General features: G+C 44.3%; 1 protein-coding gene across 1 annotated transcript in view; it reads right to left on the bottom strand.

The window, feature by feature from the left end:
• gucy1a2 (guanylate cyclase 1, soluble, alpha 2) overlaps positions 1-12,815 on the bottom strand; it is a gene marked incomplete at both ends in the record, with an annotated part of 61,036 nt that extends 48,221 nt beyond the window's left edge. Inside the window, one exon of the mRNA XM_079513834.1 lies at positions 12,453-12,815. Coding sequence (XP_079369960.1) covers positions 12,453-12,815 — 363 coding nt within the window. The remainder of the gene's footprint in view (positions 1-12,452) is intronic.
• Between the last annotated feature and the right edge of the window lie 5,705 nt (positions 12,816-18,520).

The following is an 18,520-nucleotide window of genomic DNA, read 5'->3' as shown; positions in this document are numbered from 1 at the left end:
AATTGCTTTCTTTTCGATGTGCAAAGAGTGCACAGTACATTATTTTATTTCAGTATTTAAACAGCAGTAGGTATCGTTTCTGTTCCGGGGGTATCGCGAGATTTGGTTACCAGACAGGAAACGGTGGACAGTATAGCGATAGTTCAGAAACTTACTTTTTGCTCTTTAGATACCTCTATAAAAGTACACAGTGTACACATCGAAAAGCAACACAGCAGACAATAATGTGTTAATATGTCTTGTTATTTTCCAGAAGCGATTACTTTACAAAAGATGTAAACAGTCATTCAGAAATAGTGTTTGTTCATAAGCTGATCACTGAGCTCTCATCGACTCCAGTGCATTCTGCCGAACTTCCGGGTGTAGTTTGGCTCCCATTAGAGTTGTTCCGATACCTATCGGTTACTCGGGCCGATACCACCCTCAAGTACTCGTACTCGGAACCGGGCCTGATACTTTGACCCGAGTACCAAAACATCCAATTGACATTAGGCTGAACGAATGCAACGGGAGCAAGTCTGACCCAACACTGCAGCAAATCACCAAAAACAGCCGATCTACAAGCATAAATGACAACTGTAGATCAGAGATCCATCTCCATCTACAGTGTATGAGAAAAAGTGGGTAAAATAAGTCGTTATGCAACAAAAATAAAGTACTCGTATCGGTACTCGGTATCAGCGAGTACTAAAAATGAAGTATCGGGACAACTCTGTAGCTCCCATTGTGCGACGAATCTGCCGTCTGGAATTGCATGATAGCGAAAATGACGTCGGTGACCTTACCTCCATTTCATATAAATTGTGACTAACCAAGAAGTGTAGCCATCCATAGCTATTGTTATGGTCTCCTATGAATACAATATTAGCAACCTGCGGTGGTAGCGTCATTAGCTTCGGTTGTTTTCAGGTTTTATAAGGTCCTATCCCAGATTGTCTCATTTTGAGCAGAAAAACGGCAAATAAGCATGATCGTGCGCGGCCGCGTGCACATCATGCACGTCACGTCACATTTTTTTTTAAAGAAAATAATTATAATAATTTAAAAAAGATCCAAATATATATATTTTTTAATTTTTTAATCCAATTTTAATAAAATCTCGTAATCTCGTTTCAGCATAGATTGTGTTAAGGGTCCACTTGTACAATCTCTGAGTCACGGACCCATATGGGTCCATGACTCATATGGGTTATGGGTTATGGGTTATCAGAGTTATTTTTGTTCATAATTAGCAATATTCTTTGCTGTGGAACCACCAGCGGACCCCCGGAGGTCCCTGGACCCCACTTTGAGAACCTCTGGTTTTATTGTATCCGTGCTCATCGTGTGTGGCTCCATATAGCAGAGAGGCTCAGGTGTTTTGATTGGACATGAATTCAAGCTGCACTTCATAAGAGGCTGAGTAATGTAAGTCCAGCAGTCTCTGAAATGAGCCATGACATTTCTGCTTCAAAGAATTCAATCAATATGCTTATTATTGTGCAACGATAAGACCATCTCATTTAATGACGTGCAACCTGGCTCGCCTATTTTGGGCATGCCGTTATAGGCAGAAGACTTCCATACAGTAATTGTTCACTTCACCCATTGCTCAGCCCAAAACGTGTCGCTTCGCGCAGCGTTTCGAGCTTGTCTAGATCTGCTACTTTTGTGCTTTTGTGTGACGCAAGGGCATTCATTTACAAAAAAACAAAACACAAAAGGTTAGAATAAGGACATACTAGACCACCCTCTAGTACCCAAATGGCTGAGAGAAGTAATGTCCTTTTTGAAATTGGAGAAAATCAGATATTCTACCAGAGGTAATCTCAATACATTCCAAGAGAAATGGGATCCTTTATTGTTATTCTTTAATAGCCAACTAATCCCTACTCATTGAGTGATTGCCCCCCACCCCTCTTCTCTCTTTCCCCTCTTTCTATCCTTCCTTCTATACTTTATTCTTCTCTCTATGTGTGCTTATGATTATTATTTTTTACATGTTTTTAATGTTTATTTTATTCATTTAAAAAATTTGATATATTGTACCATGTTCTTTATGCACTTTTTATTTTATTACTTTCTGATGTCTGTTTGTGTATGGGTTTTGAAATGGAAAATGGAGTGGGCAAAGCAATTTAATCAGAAGTATTATAAAAGGTTGTCATTCCATGTACAGTATACCTAAATAACTATTGTATATATGATGTGACTGAAATGACACCATATACTGTTGCCTAACTTCTAATAAAAATAAGAAATACGAATAAGGACATAAGAGGTTTCTGACTGACAGCAACGATATAGTAAAACATGAACCGCAACAAACACAAAAAGTTGGTTAGAAATTAGTTCAGTTTGACTGTTTGACTGACACGCACACACACGCACACACGCACACACACGCACACACAAACACACACACACACACACACACACACACACACACACACACACACACACACACACACACACACACACACACACACACACACACACACATCAAAAGCACTGTTTATTTCCATGTAGCTAGAACTGTAGCCACAAAACCATCATGCCTTTGGCGCTACAAGTGAGCAGATGGCCACAAGGAAACAAATTAGATGAAAAGGCAGATACCCAACCAACCCCGTGATGACAGACACCGTCTTTCGCTTAGTGTTTGGGCACTGCAGTTCCCACACTTTTTAGTGCCTGGGAGCCAAACTATAAAGAGTACAAAATGAAATATTAGTGTTATATAGCAGTGGTTCCCAAACCTTTTCATAATAACAATAATGAATTGCATGTTTATAGTGCTTTTCCAAGTGCTCAAAGCGCTTTACAATTAATGGTTCATTCATTCATACATTCACTTCCCACATTCACACACCAATGGTGGCAAGCTCACTCCGACCAACTCATTGGAGGCAATGTAGGGTTCAGTGTCTTGCCCAAGGACACTTCGACATGTGGACAGGAGGAGCCGGGATTCGAACCGCCGACTAAGGGATCATTGGACGATCTGCTCTACCTTCTGAGCCACAGCCACCCCTTCATAACCTGACTCCACCAGATGGGGCAGCAGAGAGTACACAGGGTTCCCCCTCCTGAGGGGGGGAACCCTCAGGAGGGTCAAGGACCCCTAAATTGACACTAATTAGCCCGCGGACCCCCATTTGAAAAGATATGCCAGGGACCCCCATAAGAGAAGGTTTTTACGGCTCTAGCAGAGATTCTCAACCCGTTTAATTTCAAGGACCCCCCAGTTTGACATGCATTAGGCTACGGACCCCCATTTAATGGCATTACTATCTCTGGAACCCCCAATTTATATAGTAAAATCAATTTTAATTGAACTCTGAGGGTGTACAAATGGAACCAAATGGACCCGTTAGAGTCCATTTAGGCCCTCAGACAGACTGTTGCCTCGAACAACAGGGGTCGCTGTTTTCCCGAATATTTGACGATGGGATTCTCAGATGGGGTCCATGTGGTTCCATTTGTATACTCTCAGAGTTACAGACCCATAAGGGTCCATTAGGTTCCAAACTATCACTTAGCTGGGGGTCCCCGGAACCCACTTTGGGAACCACTGTTATATAGCACACATCTTCCAGGAGATCATTATCTCTCAGAGAAGCAGCATACTGTACAGTTACAGTTATGTTCTGGTGCTGTCCGCAATTCAACTCCTCTCACAACCTATAGGACAGTCGAAAAAGTCAAAATTTCATTCTGACCCCTCCACGAAAAGGCCTCGTTGTCCTGAACCCTTATTTATCATTTATACATTATGGATAAATAGTGTGGACTTAGACTGTTTTTCGTCTGTGGCATTCAGTTGTTGTAAAGGCAGACCAATGTAGTGATGGGACCTGAGTTGGCGCTGTATGTATAGTTGGCTTTTCCCCATCTACACCAAATATCTTCACCCGCAAATGGCAGATCTACAAGCACACAATGTCGACACATGGCGTAGCGGTATTATCTTTAACCGCTAATTCAGGGCTAGCAACTGTGTGTACGCACGTGTGTACATCCGTACATGCGGTTTGTGACGTGTCCTGTACAATGCATGTAACACATGCAGATCCATGATAGAAAAGTCCTCTACCACCATGCCAAATGGATGACGGAATAATGACAGCCCTTCTCTGTGTGTGTGTGTGTGTGTGTGTGTGTGTGTGTGTGTGTGTGTGTGTGTGTGTGTGTGTGTGTGTGTGTGTGTGTGTGTGTGTGTGTGTGTGTGTGTGTGTGTGTGTGTGTGTGTGTGTGTGTGTGTGTGTGTGTGTGTGTGTGTGGCTTGTTGATGGCAGTGTGTTCCGGAGAGTGTGATTCATTTAGTACCAATTTGAGTTCCCTGCCCAGTGCGATGAGTGTGTGTGTGTGTGTGTGTGTGTGTGTGTGTGTGTGTGTGTGTGTGTGTGTGTGTGTGTGTGTGTGTGTGTGTGTGTGTGTGTGTGTGTGTGTGTGTGTGTGTGTGCGTGCGTGCGTGCGTGCGTGCGTGGCATTCTGTTAACATCTCTGGTACCAATTGGTGTGAAATTTTGCACACACAGTCCCAGTAGACCAAGAGGACTAAAAGGGAACATAATGATGTTATATAATGAAGCTCTGAAACTGAAATATCAAATGAAAGCTAAAAGAGAAAAGTATACTAAAATATACAATGTTTTTGCCTCAATTACAATGAATGATTTTCTTTTTTTGAGGGGCGAAACCTGGATTTTGAAACGTCATCTGGCAGCCAAATCTATGGACTATTAATGTGTGTTTAGGCCACTAAACCTGCCATCATGTTGCAGCCAAGTCTATGGAGCCAATATCAATATACATCTTGTGACTGTTTTTGTAACACGATCATGATTGGCGGAAGGCCCCTCTCTATCCTGATTGGATGAAGCCATAAACGGACCCCCAGGGGTTAACTGCATGGGGACAGGGAGGAACTCATTATATGGTCAGCACACTCTATAGTATAGGGAGGATTATCACAAAAAAACAAAAAATAAGTGATATTTGAATTAAGTGAAATCACTGAATATACCTTTAAGTGTCAGACTAATCGATTTAGTTAATTATAAATATCTATTTGATTTTTTTTTGTTGATTTCGTGATAACATATCAAAAAGATGATCAAACACATCTCACTTCTCAATTATTGGATTAGAAGTGAGCTACAGGCTCACAACAATGCGCCACATCGCTCACCTATTTTCAAATAGATAAAGTCTATTAGTGCTTCATTAGTTCATGAGTTTTGTATGATAATAATAATAATAATAATAATAATAATAATAATAATAATAATAATAATAATAATAATAATAATAATAATAATAATAATAATAATAAATAATCTACAAAGTATAGCTTGTAACTAAAGTTTTCAAATACTTCAGATGCAGTATATTGTGTCCAAAACTGTTACTTTTCAGGATGAAATTCAAAAATAGCAAATGCTCAAAACTCGCCACTCGACTTCACGCCACGTTTTGCGTTTGTAGATCTGCTACTTTTGTGTTACGCTGTAGGCATTAATTTACGAGAAAAAAAAAAGAAAGAAATATGAAGAAGTTTCTGCCTGACAGCAATGATATAAAGTAATTTTTATATAATCTATGACGTTAATAACATGGCTGGGAGAGAGGACTGCAGGGAGTGCTCGTTAAAAAGGTTAAAAATAATTCCACATTTTTTTGGAAACAAAAGAGTGGCCACACTTCAAACATGTTTGCAACAATCGCCTAGCAACAGCAAGGGCTGTGATGACTTTTCACAAGCTTGAACTGTTGGGGGGGGGGCAGTACACACACGACACACGCACGTACACACACGCACGCACGCAGTGCCACGCACGCACGCACGCACGCAGTGCCACGCATGCAGTGCCACGCACGCACGTACACACAGGGAGCACAGACACCTCTTTAGTTTAAAGGAAAGTCATGTTTTAACTCCCTGACACCTCTCTAATCTCCTGTGTGTGTGTGTGTGTGTGTGTGTGTGTGTGTGTGTGTGTGTGTGTGTGTGTGTGTGTGTGTGTGTGTGTGTGTGTGTGCATGCGTGATTTTCTCCCAACATTCACTTTCTGTGTGTCCTTAACCTTAACTGAGCTATTCATTCACCAACGTCTCACTCACTCACTCACTCTCACACACACACACACACACACACACACACACACACACACACACACACACACACACACACACACACACACACACACACACACACACACACACTTTCACATTCAAAATAGCGAACATGCAATGAATTATAGGCACTAATTTGTTTATGCCTGACAGCGACCCTATGGGAAACAATGTAAAACAGAACAGAATGTCAAAATCAATAGTAGAGTCAATACGAGGTAACCACACATGGACAGTGCACTGCAGTATGTGTCCTGTCCATAATATGGATTATATTATGTGGTTCACATTGTTGAACCACATCCCTGACTCTCTGTCCATGAAGCCTCCCTGGATGTGCATGCGTGTGTGTGTTTGTTCTGTTTCTTTACCTTAGGAGGGGCACTCACTCCCTCCATTCAGTCTGTCCTGGTTTTTAACCCTAAAACCCAAATTATACTTAATTGTGTGCACGCACGCACGCACGCACGCAAGCACGCACACACACACACACACACACACACACACACACACACACACACACACACACACACACACACACACACACACACACACACACACACACACACACACACACACACACACACACACACACACACACACACACACACAGAGAGATCACTTCAGTATACAAAGTGTTATCAAGTAGGACACACTACTTTTATTTGTCCTCTCCTCCCCTCTCTCCTCTCCTCTCCTCTCCTCCCCTCTCTGCTCTCCTCTTGTTTGATGATTCTCCTCACAGCCTTAACATAAACCAACAGTAACCAAATGTCTGCCACCACAGCAGGAAGGTAGGCCACCACTGTTAGAAAATAAAGTGTGGCCAACAACCACCATTCTTCAGTGTGTGTCCCAGGGCAGCCCGTGCCCTATATATATTGTACAAATGACCTTGTTATTATTCCACACAATGATTGCAAGAGGTTTAAATTTAATCTATAGTATATTTATTATGGAGAGAATTACATTCAGCTTCAGAGGTCAAGTTGAAGTCTTCACACATAACTGGTTTAGATGGATTACTCATGTTTCTACCATAAGACCTGATTTTGTATAGTTTCAGTTAAACCTGTTTAACCTGTATATGCACCTGTTTGAGGTACTTATGTAGTATGAATGATCATCAATAGAGAAGAGAGGCAGACATCTCCCCTTGTGTGTATTGTACGTATATTGTCTTGTTTTGTTTTCGGTTGTATGTATTGTCAATTGTCAGTCGTTTCGTTTTCATGTATGTTTGATTAAAATTCAATAAAACGTAAATTGAAAAAAAATATATGTTTATATTTGTATTGACACTGAGGTTGCATTGTTTGTCAACTGTCTCCCCTCTGCAAGGCTGGCACTCCTCTCTAGATTGGAGGGTGCCAAGTACTGTGGAGGAGGAGTATTATAGTTATTAGTAGTTATTATTTATTGTTGTATTTGCACTGTCTAAAGACACTTTTGGAGGTCAATAAAATGCCTGAAACGTGTTTGTGGACCTGTCTACTCCTTGGAGCCTCCGACCACCACAGTGTGGTTGTGGGGATCATGCAAGGATGTGTCCTAGCCCCAACCATATTTCATATCTCTACTGTTACCCTCCTGCCACACAAACAGGATACAGTACAGGCTGGTAACCTCTTTAACATCTGTCGCCTCCAAGCCACTACCAAAGTCACCACCCAGCACTTCCTGGAGCTACAGTACGCTGACGACTGTGCTACTTGCCCACTCTCCAGAATCCGTAATATAAGTCTGAGTGACTTCAATGTCAAGGTTTGTCAGCAGCAAACTGTAAACAAACAGCAAACATTACACAAAACTAAGTATCAGCATGGCCCGAAGTGATTCAAGACCCGGCTTGAAAGGGTTCAAAAGATAAACAGATCAGTTTACTTAACTCATACGCACCATACTATAATATAGTATGGTGCGTATGAGTTAAGTAAACTGATCTGTACATATTATGTATGGCAACAAAACCGAGAGAGAGAGAGAGAGAGAGAGAAAGAAAGAAAGAAAGAAAGAAAGAAAGAAAGAAAGAAAGAAGTATTAGGGCTTTTCAGACGGGGAGCGAGTGACACAGGCGTTCTCGCCTGGATCAGTCTGCTCATGAGGGGCGCGGGATGCATAGCGTAAAAAAATACCCCCACGATCCAGGTCAGTCACTTCCCGATTGAAACGGCCTTTAGACTGCTACCGTCTGTGTGGTGTGTGTTGTGTTGTGGTCAGTCAGAACATGTCATCATGGTCACCCCCCCCCCCCCCCCACACACACACACACACACACACACACACACACACATAAACACACACAGAGTGATAGGGACAATTAGGTGTAATCAACAGCATGTGTGTATGTCACACTGCCTGACAGAGACAATTAAGCTGGTTATGTCTACGTTCAGCGTGGCATTCCAACACACCGCAATTCCGACTACGTGGCTTCCGCGTGCAGTTAGCGTTAGGGACAGGGTTAGTAATGAGCCGAGTTGGAATGGCGATGCGTTTGACAAGAGGCTTTAATAAAAACACACACACGCACACACATACTGTACGCTTACACTTTCTTGCACTGACCAATGGGCACTTAATTGTTTGGCATTGCACTGTTTACTTTATTTTTCTTGTCTTTATTATGACGAGACGCGTGATACACTTATGGCACACTGATTGACTGTATATAGACACCTTATTTGTTTTTTACCCTTGTTTACTGTTGCTCTGTAGTATTAGTATTAGTATTATTGTTTTTTTACCGTATGCATTTTTTCTTTTATTTTGCCTTGTTTCTACTGTTTACTACAGTACTTTTTATTTTCTTATACTTAAATGTAAGCTGTATAACCTAAACTCTGGGCGACTGACTGATCACACACACACACACACACACACGCACGCACGCACGCACGCACGCACGCACGCACGCACGCACGCACGCACGCACGCACGCACGCACGCACGCACACACACACACACACACACACACACACACACACACACACACACACACACACACACACACAAACCTTGGGAACGAGTCTTTGTGTATTATCATAATGACCCTTGTGTGTTTGGAGTAAAGTGGGCCCCCTCTCATGTACATGATTGCCAGGCACAGACTAGTAAACAACACAATACACACAGCTATCACACTGGCACACAGGCATACTGTACATACATACTTCATCATTATCGTTGCTGTCAGGCAGAAACCTCCTATCACCATATTCTAAGTTGTTGTCTCCACCAGGCCGAAGGCATGGGGAGAGAGTATGTTTTGCACTCCGTCCGTCCGTCCGTGTGTCCGTGTGTCCGTCCGTCCGTGTGTCCGTCTGTGAACAGCTAATCTCCGGCACCGTTAACCCGGTCAATGCCAACTTTTGCACACACACTCCCTGGATGCCAACGATGAACCTCTGCCCCAAAATTTCCAGAACGGTCTGTTATAGCGCCACCAGGAGGCCGCTTTGTGCAAAACAAGTTTTTGGACATTACACCTACATATTTTGTCCAAACATCACGCAAATTGGTACACAGTCTCTCTAGAGCCATTCAATGAAACGGGTCTTTCAGATTTCTCAGACTCCATCCTGATTGGCTAATATTGGCTTCCAAAGTTTGCAGGAGTGCTCAGTTTCAAACAAAATGCTGCAAATCATGAACACATCGTGTGATTTCCGTGAAATTGTGCACGCACATTCCCACTAGGCCGATGAAGAAATGCCACATGAACATTTTCAACTCAGCCTCATGGTGGCGCTATAACTGGCCGAAAAGTGTTTTTACCTCTAACTGCACGGATCTGTGGATAACTTGAGTATGCCAACTCCCTAGAGGCCAAGGAAAAACCTTTGCCTGGAATTTTTCACATCTGCTCTTTATAGCGCCACCAGGAGGCCGACATATGTAAAACACATTTTCTAATTTGACTCCTTCAGATTTTAGCCAGATTTCACGCAAATCGGTACACATGCTCTACATAGTCATGTGATCAAGACGGGTTTGTTTGATTTCTCATAATCCACCCTCATTGGCTACGATTGGCTTCTAACCTTTTCAGGAGTAGCCCGCTTTGTACCCGTTTTGTACAAATCGCCACAACTACTCAACGCAGCGTCCGATTGTGGTGAAACTGTGCATGCATATTCCCACTAGGCTTTGGAAGAAATGCCACTTGACCGTTTTAAAATCAGCCTCATGGTGGCGCTACAACAGGCCAAGCCGCGACACACACACACACACACACACACACACACACGTTTATATTGCTCCTAAACATTTTGCCAAACATCACACACACACACTCCTATCCTCCTCTAGTTTATTTACTACTTCATCATGCTATACAGCGTCACCCAAAAGTAGCAAAAATAGCAGATCCACAAGCTCAAAGTGGCGCGTTTTGAGATTATCTGTTTCTTTCGTCTCGTACAGAGACGATACGTAAACAGCAACATATCGTACCGTGTGACTTCCTATCGTATCGTCTTGCTATGCAAATAATCGATTGTACCAATACAAATAACTTGATGTTAAGACAATAAATAGGGGCTTAATAAACATTTCCATTCCATATCGCTACACTTGGTCTATCAATAAATGTGTAATCTCTTGTCATGGTGCGAGTTTGTCCATAATGTGTTAAAAATACAATGTCCACACAATACAATACAATATAATCAGTGTTTACTTATGTATAATCCATAAATCCTGCACTATTCACACGTTTCCCACAGATTTTATGTCTGAATTTGTGTTTAGACCAAAATTATGCGTAAATATAGGAAACATTAAAGGTAATCATTAAGGAATCAGACCGTATGGATCCTTATGGACCCTGACCCTGACGAGTTGCTCAGTGGCATTTGAAGCACCCTGGCTGGAAGTCTGCCAGAAGCACCACTGTTGGCTATGCTTGGCTCGTTCGCGGTCTAAACCTGATCCTATAATTTACAACGACTAGAGTGGTGCCCGTAGGGCCTCTACAGCGGTGCCCGTTGGGCACTGGCCTACTTGGAATGATGCAAGTTGGAAATGAATGCCCCACCCAGATATTATGTCCTTGTCCCTTTTATGCCCATATATGGAGTTCTTTGTCAGGCATGCCCAAATATGGAGTCTATGCAGACGTCAGAATGATGTCAGAACAGGTCAGATCCATATATGGACCCTGGGCAGGGGCCCTGTCCAGAGCCCGGGCAGAGGCCTTTTGGGGCGGTTCTGGACAACCGTGGGTCCGACCGACTCGACACCGGGCACTGCACTCCCTGTGGGGGTGTGTCGAATTTGAAGTTGAAGACAGAGACTTGGTGCAATGATTAGATGACGAGTGAGAATGCAAGTTCCATTGTCAGTCACGAAGCCAAAAGGCCAGAGCCTGTCTACTGTATCTGTAGCATGGGGCAGCTTGATATACCAGAAGTACCGGTACCCCCCTGGACATGACGCTAGTATGTCAAGGTGCACAAGTACCACCCACATTTCTGTCGCTGCTCTTGTATCCTACTAGAGTAGAGGCCCATATTATACTTCCCCTGCTGACAGGTGCCGCCCCTGCCTGTAGGAGTACATACAGTAACAATTATCACGCTCCCCGCCCGGCTTCCCTCCCCCGACCACGGGGCGATTGTGTTCGTATAGAGTCTATAGACGTTTGGCTCCGTAGTGGTAGGGAGGCATTGGGTCCCATTTGTCTTGGAACCGGCCGGGTTTGAAAAACAGCAGATCTACAGTACACCCTCAACGAGCTAATCGACCTACTAATTTTGGAAAAGAAAATATAACATAAATCTCCTCTAATAGCCTAAGTGTACCTGTCACAAATTGTTTTTCAGAGGTTTCAGATTCCGTGGCCAAATACATACATATGGGGGTCCTTGATATGACGTGTTTGGGTTATAACTTGCCACATTAGGGATAACATTTGAGCTTCTAAAAGTGGTAACCTAGGGCAAACTTGCCAGGACTGCTCATTATGATGAGCGACGTTGGGTTTGTTTTCCTTCTAAATATTTGAAGTTGCGGGTTGCAGATTGTTGGGCTTGTCTCTTGCATTGGGCTTGTTTTGATCTGCCATCCTCAAAACAATCTTAATGTTTGGGGGAAACATCTGGGGATCTGTGGTCAAATAGGCTACATATTATAGGTATTAATCTGGGGGTCCTTGACATGAAAATGTTTGAGAACCACTTTGAGAAACAAGTCTGCTCTGTAAGACAACATTAGACAATGACTGACCAGTCGTATTTGGTCGCTTATTATTTTGGTGCTTTGTTGCCATATATTTACAGTATATATGCCAGTATGTATACCTGGCTGGCTGCAAACTCTGGCAAACTACTGACCGTGGGTGAAGTGAGTCTCTTCAGGCTCTCTCCCAGTGAGTCCAGGTTGACCCTCTTTCTCCGGGTGGTCCGCTTGTTGATGGCCGACGACCCACGGCCCTGCTCCTCTCCTGAGGGAAGCTGCCTGTCCCCCCCGGCAGCGGCCGGGCTCCTGCCGTTCCACAGCTGGGAGGAAGAGGAGGTGGTGGTGTTGAAGGAGAAGGAGAAGGGACAGCCTCCTCCTGAGCCAGAGGAGCAAGGGTTCTCCTCCGTCAGAGGTTCTGCTGATGACCCGCCGGGGCCCGTGCCGGGGGACTCCAGCCCGCAGTCGGAGCCCACCGAGCTGCTGAAGGACGCTGAGGAGATCTTGCGTGAGGAGGACATAATGGTGATGGAGTCCAGGGTGGTGCTGGTGATGGTGATGCCGACGTCTGTAGAACGGGCCACGTCGGGTACACACATCAGAGTGCGTGTGTGTGTGTGTGGGGGGGGGGGTAAATAGATCAAGGCAGAAATAGGGATAAATAGAGAAGACAGAGAGAGAGAGAGAGAGAGAGGAGGGGGTAGAGGCAGAAATGGGGATAAATAGAGAAGACGAGAGAGAGAGAGAGAGAGAGAGAGAGAGAGCGTACACTAATGGCACGCGCACATTTTTATGCAATGACAGCTAGTTATTCCCAACCGACGCCGTGCTGCACCGACTGACTCAAAAAATGAAAATATTTCATAAACGATGATGCGTGCAGGAGCATTGTCATAGGGCTGCTGCCTTTAGCCTGCTATTATAGGCTACTCCAAAAATATAAAAATAAACCCGATAAAGCGGTTCGCAAAGCTAACATGCCATGTTAGGGCTTTGTTGTATTAAGAAAATAAAACATATTCCATGTAGAAGCAGAATGTCTTCTTTTGGTCCCTCAGGTGAGATATTATTATGGTTCTCCTCCTCGTCCTCGCTCCTCCTGCTCTGCAGCAGCGGCGGCTTCTCCTCCGCTCTGTCCTCCAACAACTTCTCATGTTTCCATCATCTCCGTCCTCCTCCTCGTCGTCCTGGCTGTCACCATAATGTCACCGTCGTGTCAACTCATGCATGCATGTCCGAGCCGAGGAGGAGGTTGGTTGGAGAGGTGTGTCAGTGCTCCGTTCCGTAACGCAGCTGGAGACGAGGTGAGGTGACGGGCGGCCGGGGAATGGACGCAGGGAGAGGCGGGTCAGTGCAAAGCCTTGAGCACCACGCGCTCTGCTTCTTCTCCACACGGCGTCCGCCCACCGACTGACTGACTGTCTGGCTTCGAGGGGAAGCTGCACAGTGGTGCACACATCATCATCAATGTGCTGTTTCCATCCCCTCTGCACCGTAGGACCAATCACGGTGTGAGAGATAGCAGTCTCTCTCTCTCTCTCTCTCTCTCTCTCTCTCTCTCTCTCTCTCTCTCTCGATCAGAGAGAGACTCAGTAGACAAATGTATTATGGTGTGGCAAAACTGTGCTGCAGACAAATAAAAACATCACTGAAAAAGGCACAAGAAGATTCCATACTTTAAAACAAGAAAAAGGTGCGCACATCCCGCCAGGCTGGGTTGCCTTATTTGTCAGTTGGGTCTGTATAAGGCCCAGGTAATGCGGGATGCAGCCATAGACATAGAAAGCTAGACGCCTCTGGAGCGTATAGCCTACCTAAGATTGACTTTCTCAGTGTGCCCTTACGCTGGACACACATGGCTCCAACGTAGGCTACTGCAGCGGCCAATGAGGCATCTATTTTTTCATATCTATTCATACCAGGGCACTGGGGGGGAGGACGACATAAAGACCATAGCTTAATGCTAACCTTGTGTCACCTGGCTTTCCACCTCGGAGGATAGCCGTCAGATTCATAAGCCGCATCAAGACTTTTATTGGGTAGGCCCTGAAATGTCGATGGCCTTGATCACAGGGTATTTGGGGTACTTCTGATAATGGTTTGTGGTTTCCTGCCTGATGGCAATACAAATCAGTGACTACAACATGAAGTAAGTTACCATCCGCTCCCGACCGGATCATAAACCCGAACAGGAATGCATCCCAGCCAGGCTATAGCCTAATGCAAGTAATGGCACCAAAATAGGCCTAGGCTAATGTCCGGGGGGCCACTGATGAAGGATTTCATTTGCTGCCTCCAGAGCGACTTACATATGGCACCACCTAGTCCTGAAACGTGACAGTCATGATGCTACTTCACCCTCTTTGGGGCACCTTGCTACATTTACAACATTAAAGGGGAATTTCTCCCTAAACCTTTTTTTTACAAAAGTAAGTTGATAATTATGTATATTGACCAAAATAAATAATTAAAAAAATAAAATAAAGATATAGGGGAGCTGGGGCTGGGGCTGGAGCTGGGGCTGCTGCTGGAGGGGTCTAACATCAGCTCACGTAGACCAGGAAGAGTGCAGTGTCAACAATGCATGGAGTGTTGCTGTCACATCATCTAGAACAGATGTGAACAAAAAACAACTGCGCGATTGAATAGGAGTTCTAGCGTTAGACCCCCCCAGCCCCAGCTTCATCTCCAGCTGCAGCCCCAGCTCCCCTATATCTTTATTTTTGTTTAATATGTTTTCTTTGTCAATTATACATAATTATCAACTTACTTTTGTAAAAAAAAAAAAGGTTTAGGGAGAAATTCCCCTTTAAAGGTCCCTGCGCACTGCTGCGTTTTTCTGATTTTTAGCAGCGTTGATTTGATTAGATTTTTATTTGGATCTCTTTTAGCCTGTCGGCCAATCTTCCAAGAGTCCAGTCAGGAATAAATTAAAACATTACAGAATACATTACATTAGAAAATACATTACAAAATACACTGATGCTAAAAGACAACAGTCAAGTATCACAGCGTAACAAAAGTACCTATAGGCCTACCTCTAATCCTCTACTCTTGCATCATGCACACACAGGCACAGCATATGCCTGCCCACAGACAGATACAGTACATTCACCTATCTACTGTATAGTGGACTATGCATGGCAGGGTTGTCCTCTTCCCTGAGCCAGCTGAAAACCAGCGTTTTCCTGCCTGTTTTCTGAAAAACGCGTCCAGTCTGCAAGGACCTTACCACTCAGACCTCCAGTTCTAGGAAACACAGAATGGGGGGGCCTTTTTTATTATTTCCACACAACAGCTCTATAGTCCGGGAGCCGTGGGGGACTGGGGGTGGACGTGGTTTCATCAGATAACGTTTTTTTTTCCTCAACTGATTCTTGTAGCTTGGGGTCACCTCCAGTTCTAGGAAACACAGAATGGGGGGGCCTTTTTTATTATTTCCACACAACAGCTCTATAGTCCGGGAGCCGTGGGGGACTGGGGGTGGACGTGGTTTCATCAGATAAAGTTTTTTTTTCCTCAACTGATTCTTGTAGCTTGGGGTCACCTCCAGTTCTAGGAAACACAGAATGGGGGGGCCTTTTTTATTATTTCCACACAACAGCTCTATAGTCCGGGAGCCGTGGGGGACTGGGGGTGGACGTGGTTTCATCAGATAAAGTTTTTTTTTCCTCAACTGATTCTTGTAGCTTGGGGTCACCTCTTAAGAATTCAAGAGGGTGCCCAGTGATATCCCTTGGGCATTATTAAATATTGTATGAATATTATCAATTCAATGCTGTAGGCTACAGATAATAACCACAATTCAGTGGTGAAGTGATCCTTTAAAGAAACACAAGATTTCTCAGGTTGGAGGTAAAAAGGAACCGAGAAATCGTGGGATTGGCAAATATTGTGATTGAAAGGGGGCCAAACGTCTTTGGCCCCCTTTCAATCACAATATTTGCCAATCCCACGATGTCCTAAACTGCATTTAAATTGCAGATTGAGTTGCATTTGCACATAATCTCCCAAACCTGACATCTCAGCGTTGTTTCACTATATCTGTAATCCAAAGCACATTAATTTGCTACTTAGTCTGTCGGAGATGTTGTTTAGCAGTCGCTGGCCATGGCTGGAATCTGACCAGAGGCTCTGTAATGCATGTCATCCCCTCTCTGGTCACTGTCTCTGTCTGGGATAAAAGCATCAAATGCCAAAATGAATCTCTAAAAAACAATTAGCCTAATACAGCACCGTCTTGACATCACAGACATGTAGAGTTGCTGGATTTGAACGTGACAAATGTTTTGTGATTTTATCAGGACATCCCTGCATACATCTATGTGTTGGGGGGCGAGGGGACTTTAATACAAAAAAAGAAAAAGACCATTACCGTAAGAAGTAATCAACAAACTATACTATACAAACTTTTCAAACAATTGTCAAATAATATAAGAAATAGGCAGAAAATAGCAGATCTACAAGCTCACAACGCCTTACAACACGCGTTCACAAAATATATCTCTGGAAACGAGTCTCCTACAATTCCAAGTGCTTATCAGGGTGGGGGTCCCCAGTTCACATGATTATTTTTGGGGGGTCACGGCCTGAAAAGGTTGAGAACGACTGTGTTAAGGGACTATATGGGTTCACATGCCATACAAACATGGATCAAAACAATGAACACCCTAACCGTCACCAAGAAAACTATCGTCATGAACTGGAAAAGAAAAGGAAACAAACATTGCTCATTGCTAAAACTTAATAATAGGTTACCTCTGGACGCTAACGCAATATACTCACACCCCATCTGGTCTGGATTAAACAATTATGTCCAATCAAAACTACAGTAAGTGATTCTCCTTGCAAGGGGATTTTCATGGGGATTTTCACAAACAAATAAACAAAACACACACACACACGCACGCACGCACGCACGCACGCACGCACGCACGCACACACTTGTATTATTGTACTTCTCCACACACGCACGCACAGGTGGGCTTTCCTCAGAGCCCAGATGTATAAGCCTATATGCCATTACTTTTCAGTTGTATGAATTTGACTGTCAACTTTGACTGTCCATGTTGATGTGTGTGTTATCCTTTTAGCTCAAATGCCCAGCTGTACCTTGTGCTGTTTACATTTCTGTCTAAGTATTATTCAATCAATCAATCAATCAATCAATCAATCAACCAACCAATGTCAATGAACATTTTCATTTCCTCTCATATTGGGAGAGACAGCGAAATCCTCCCGTGCATATTGAACACGCAAAGCCGACATTAACAATGCTATTGTTATTAATTTCATTTTAGTGGAAGTTGCTCAGTGGCGTTTTGAAGCACCCGGAAGAACGGTCTACTTCCGCATTCGACCACCACATTTTGGTGGTCAAATGCGGAAGTGCAAACGAGTGCTCAATGTTAAAGCCCAGCTGCACGGGTTTCCTAGTCATGAATCCGCGGGTCCGCCTACAATTCACGCTCTAACCACTAGGGCAGAGTACTTCAACGCTGGAGAGCCTGGTGCTGGGACCTGTCCGTTGCACCAGACTCCCAGCACCAGACACTTGTGGTGGATGGATTCTTGAGCCGCCCGCAATGGTTCTGCAGGCTCCACCTGGCCAACGGTGCTGCAGGCTCCACTTGCTGCTTGAATGGCCCACCTAAAGGCCTCAACGTGGGTGTGTTGGGCTTGCTCCTCACGGAAGACACAGGCTGGGGCGCCAACCCATAGCCTACTGCTCCCGGGTGCTGTCTACATTCCGTCACCCGTCTCTCTAAATAAAAGATAATCAAAAGTTGCAGCCCTGTTTGTCAGGACAGAAGCTTCCCTGGTGCAAAGACTTAATGGTCAGAAAGACATGTATAACATGTCACACCCAAGCAGCATCTAATTTTAAATTGAGCTAACACCCACACACTGGTAATTTCCTGTAGGTGACTTCTAATTCAGTTGGCTTTCTGGAGCAGCGTGCTCTGACCTTAATTGACTGCAGACAATGTGTCTTTCTCCTTCATAGACACTCTCTCTCTCTCTCACACCCTAATCAGACATAGTGCGCGCGCACCCACCCACCCACGCACGCAGCCACGCACGCACGCACGCACGCACACACGCACGCACGCACGCACGCACGCACGCACGCACGCACGCACGCACACACACACACACACACACACACACACACACACACACACACACACACACACACACACACACACACACACACACACACACA

This window comes from Electrona antarctica (assembly GCF_951216825.1).
Source record: "Electrona antarctica genome assembly, chromosome: 11".
NCBI lineage: Eukaryota > Metazoa > Chordata > Actinopteri > Myctophiformes > Myctophidae > Electrona > Electrona antarctica.
Note: the sequence above shows the minus strand (reverse complement) of the source record. Positions and strands in the feature narration are given on the sequence as shown.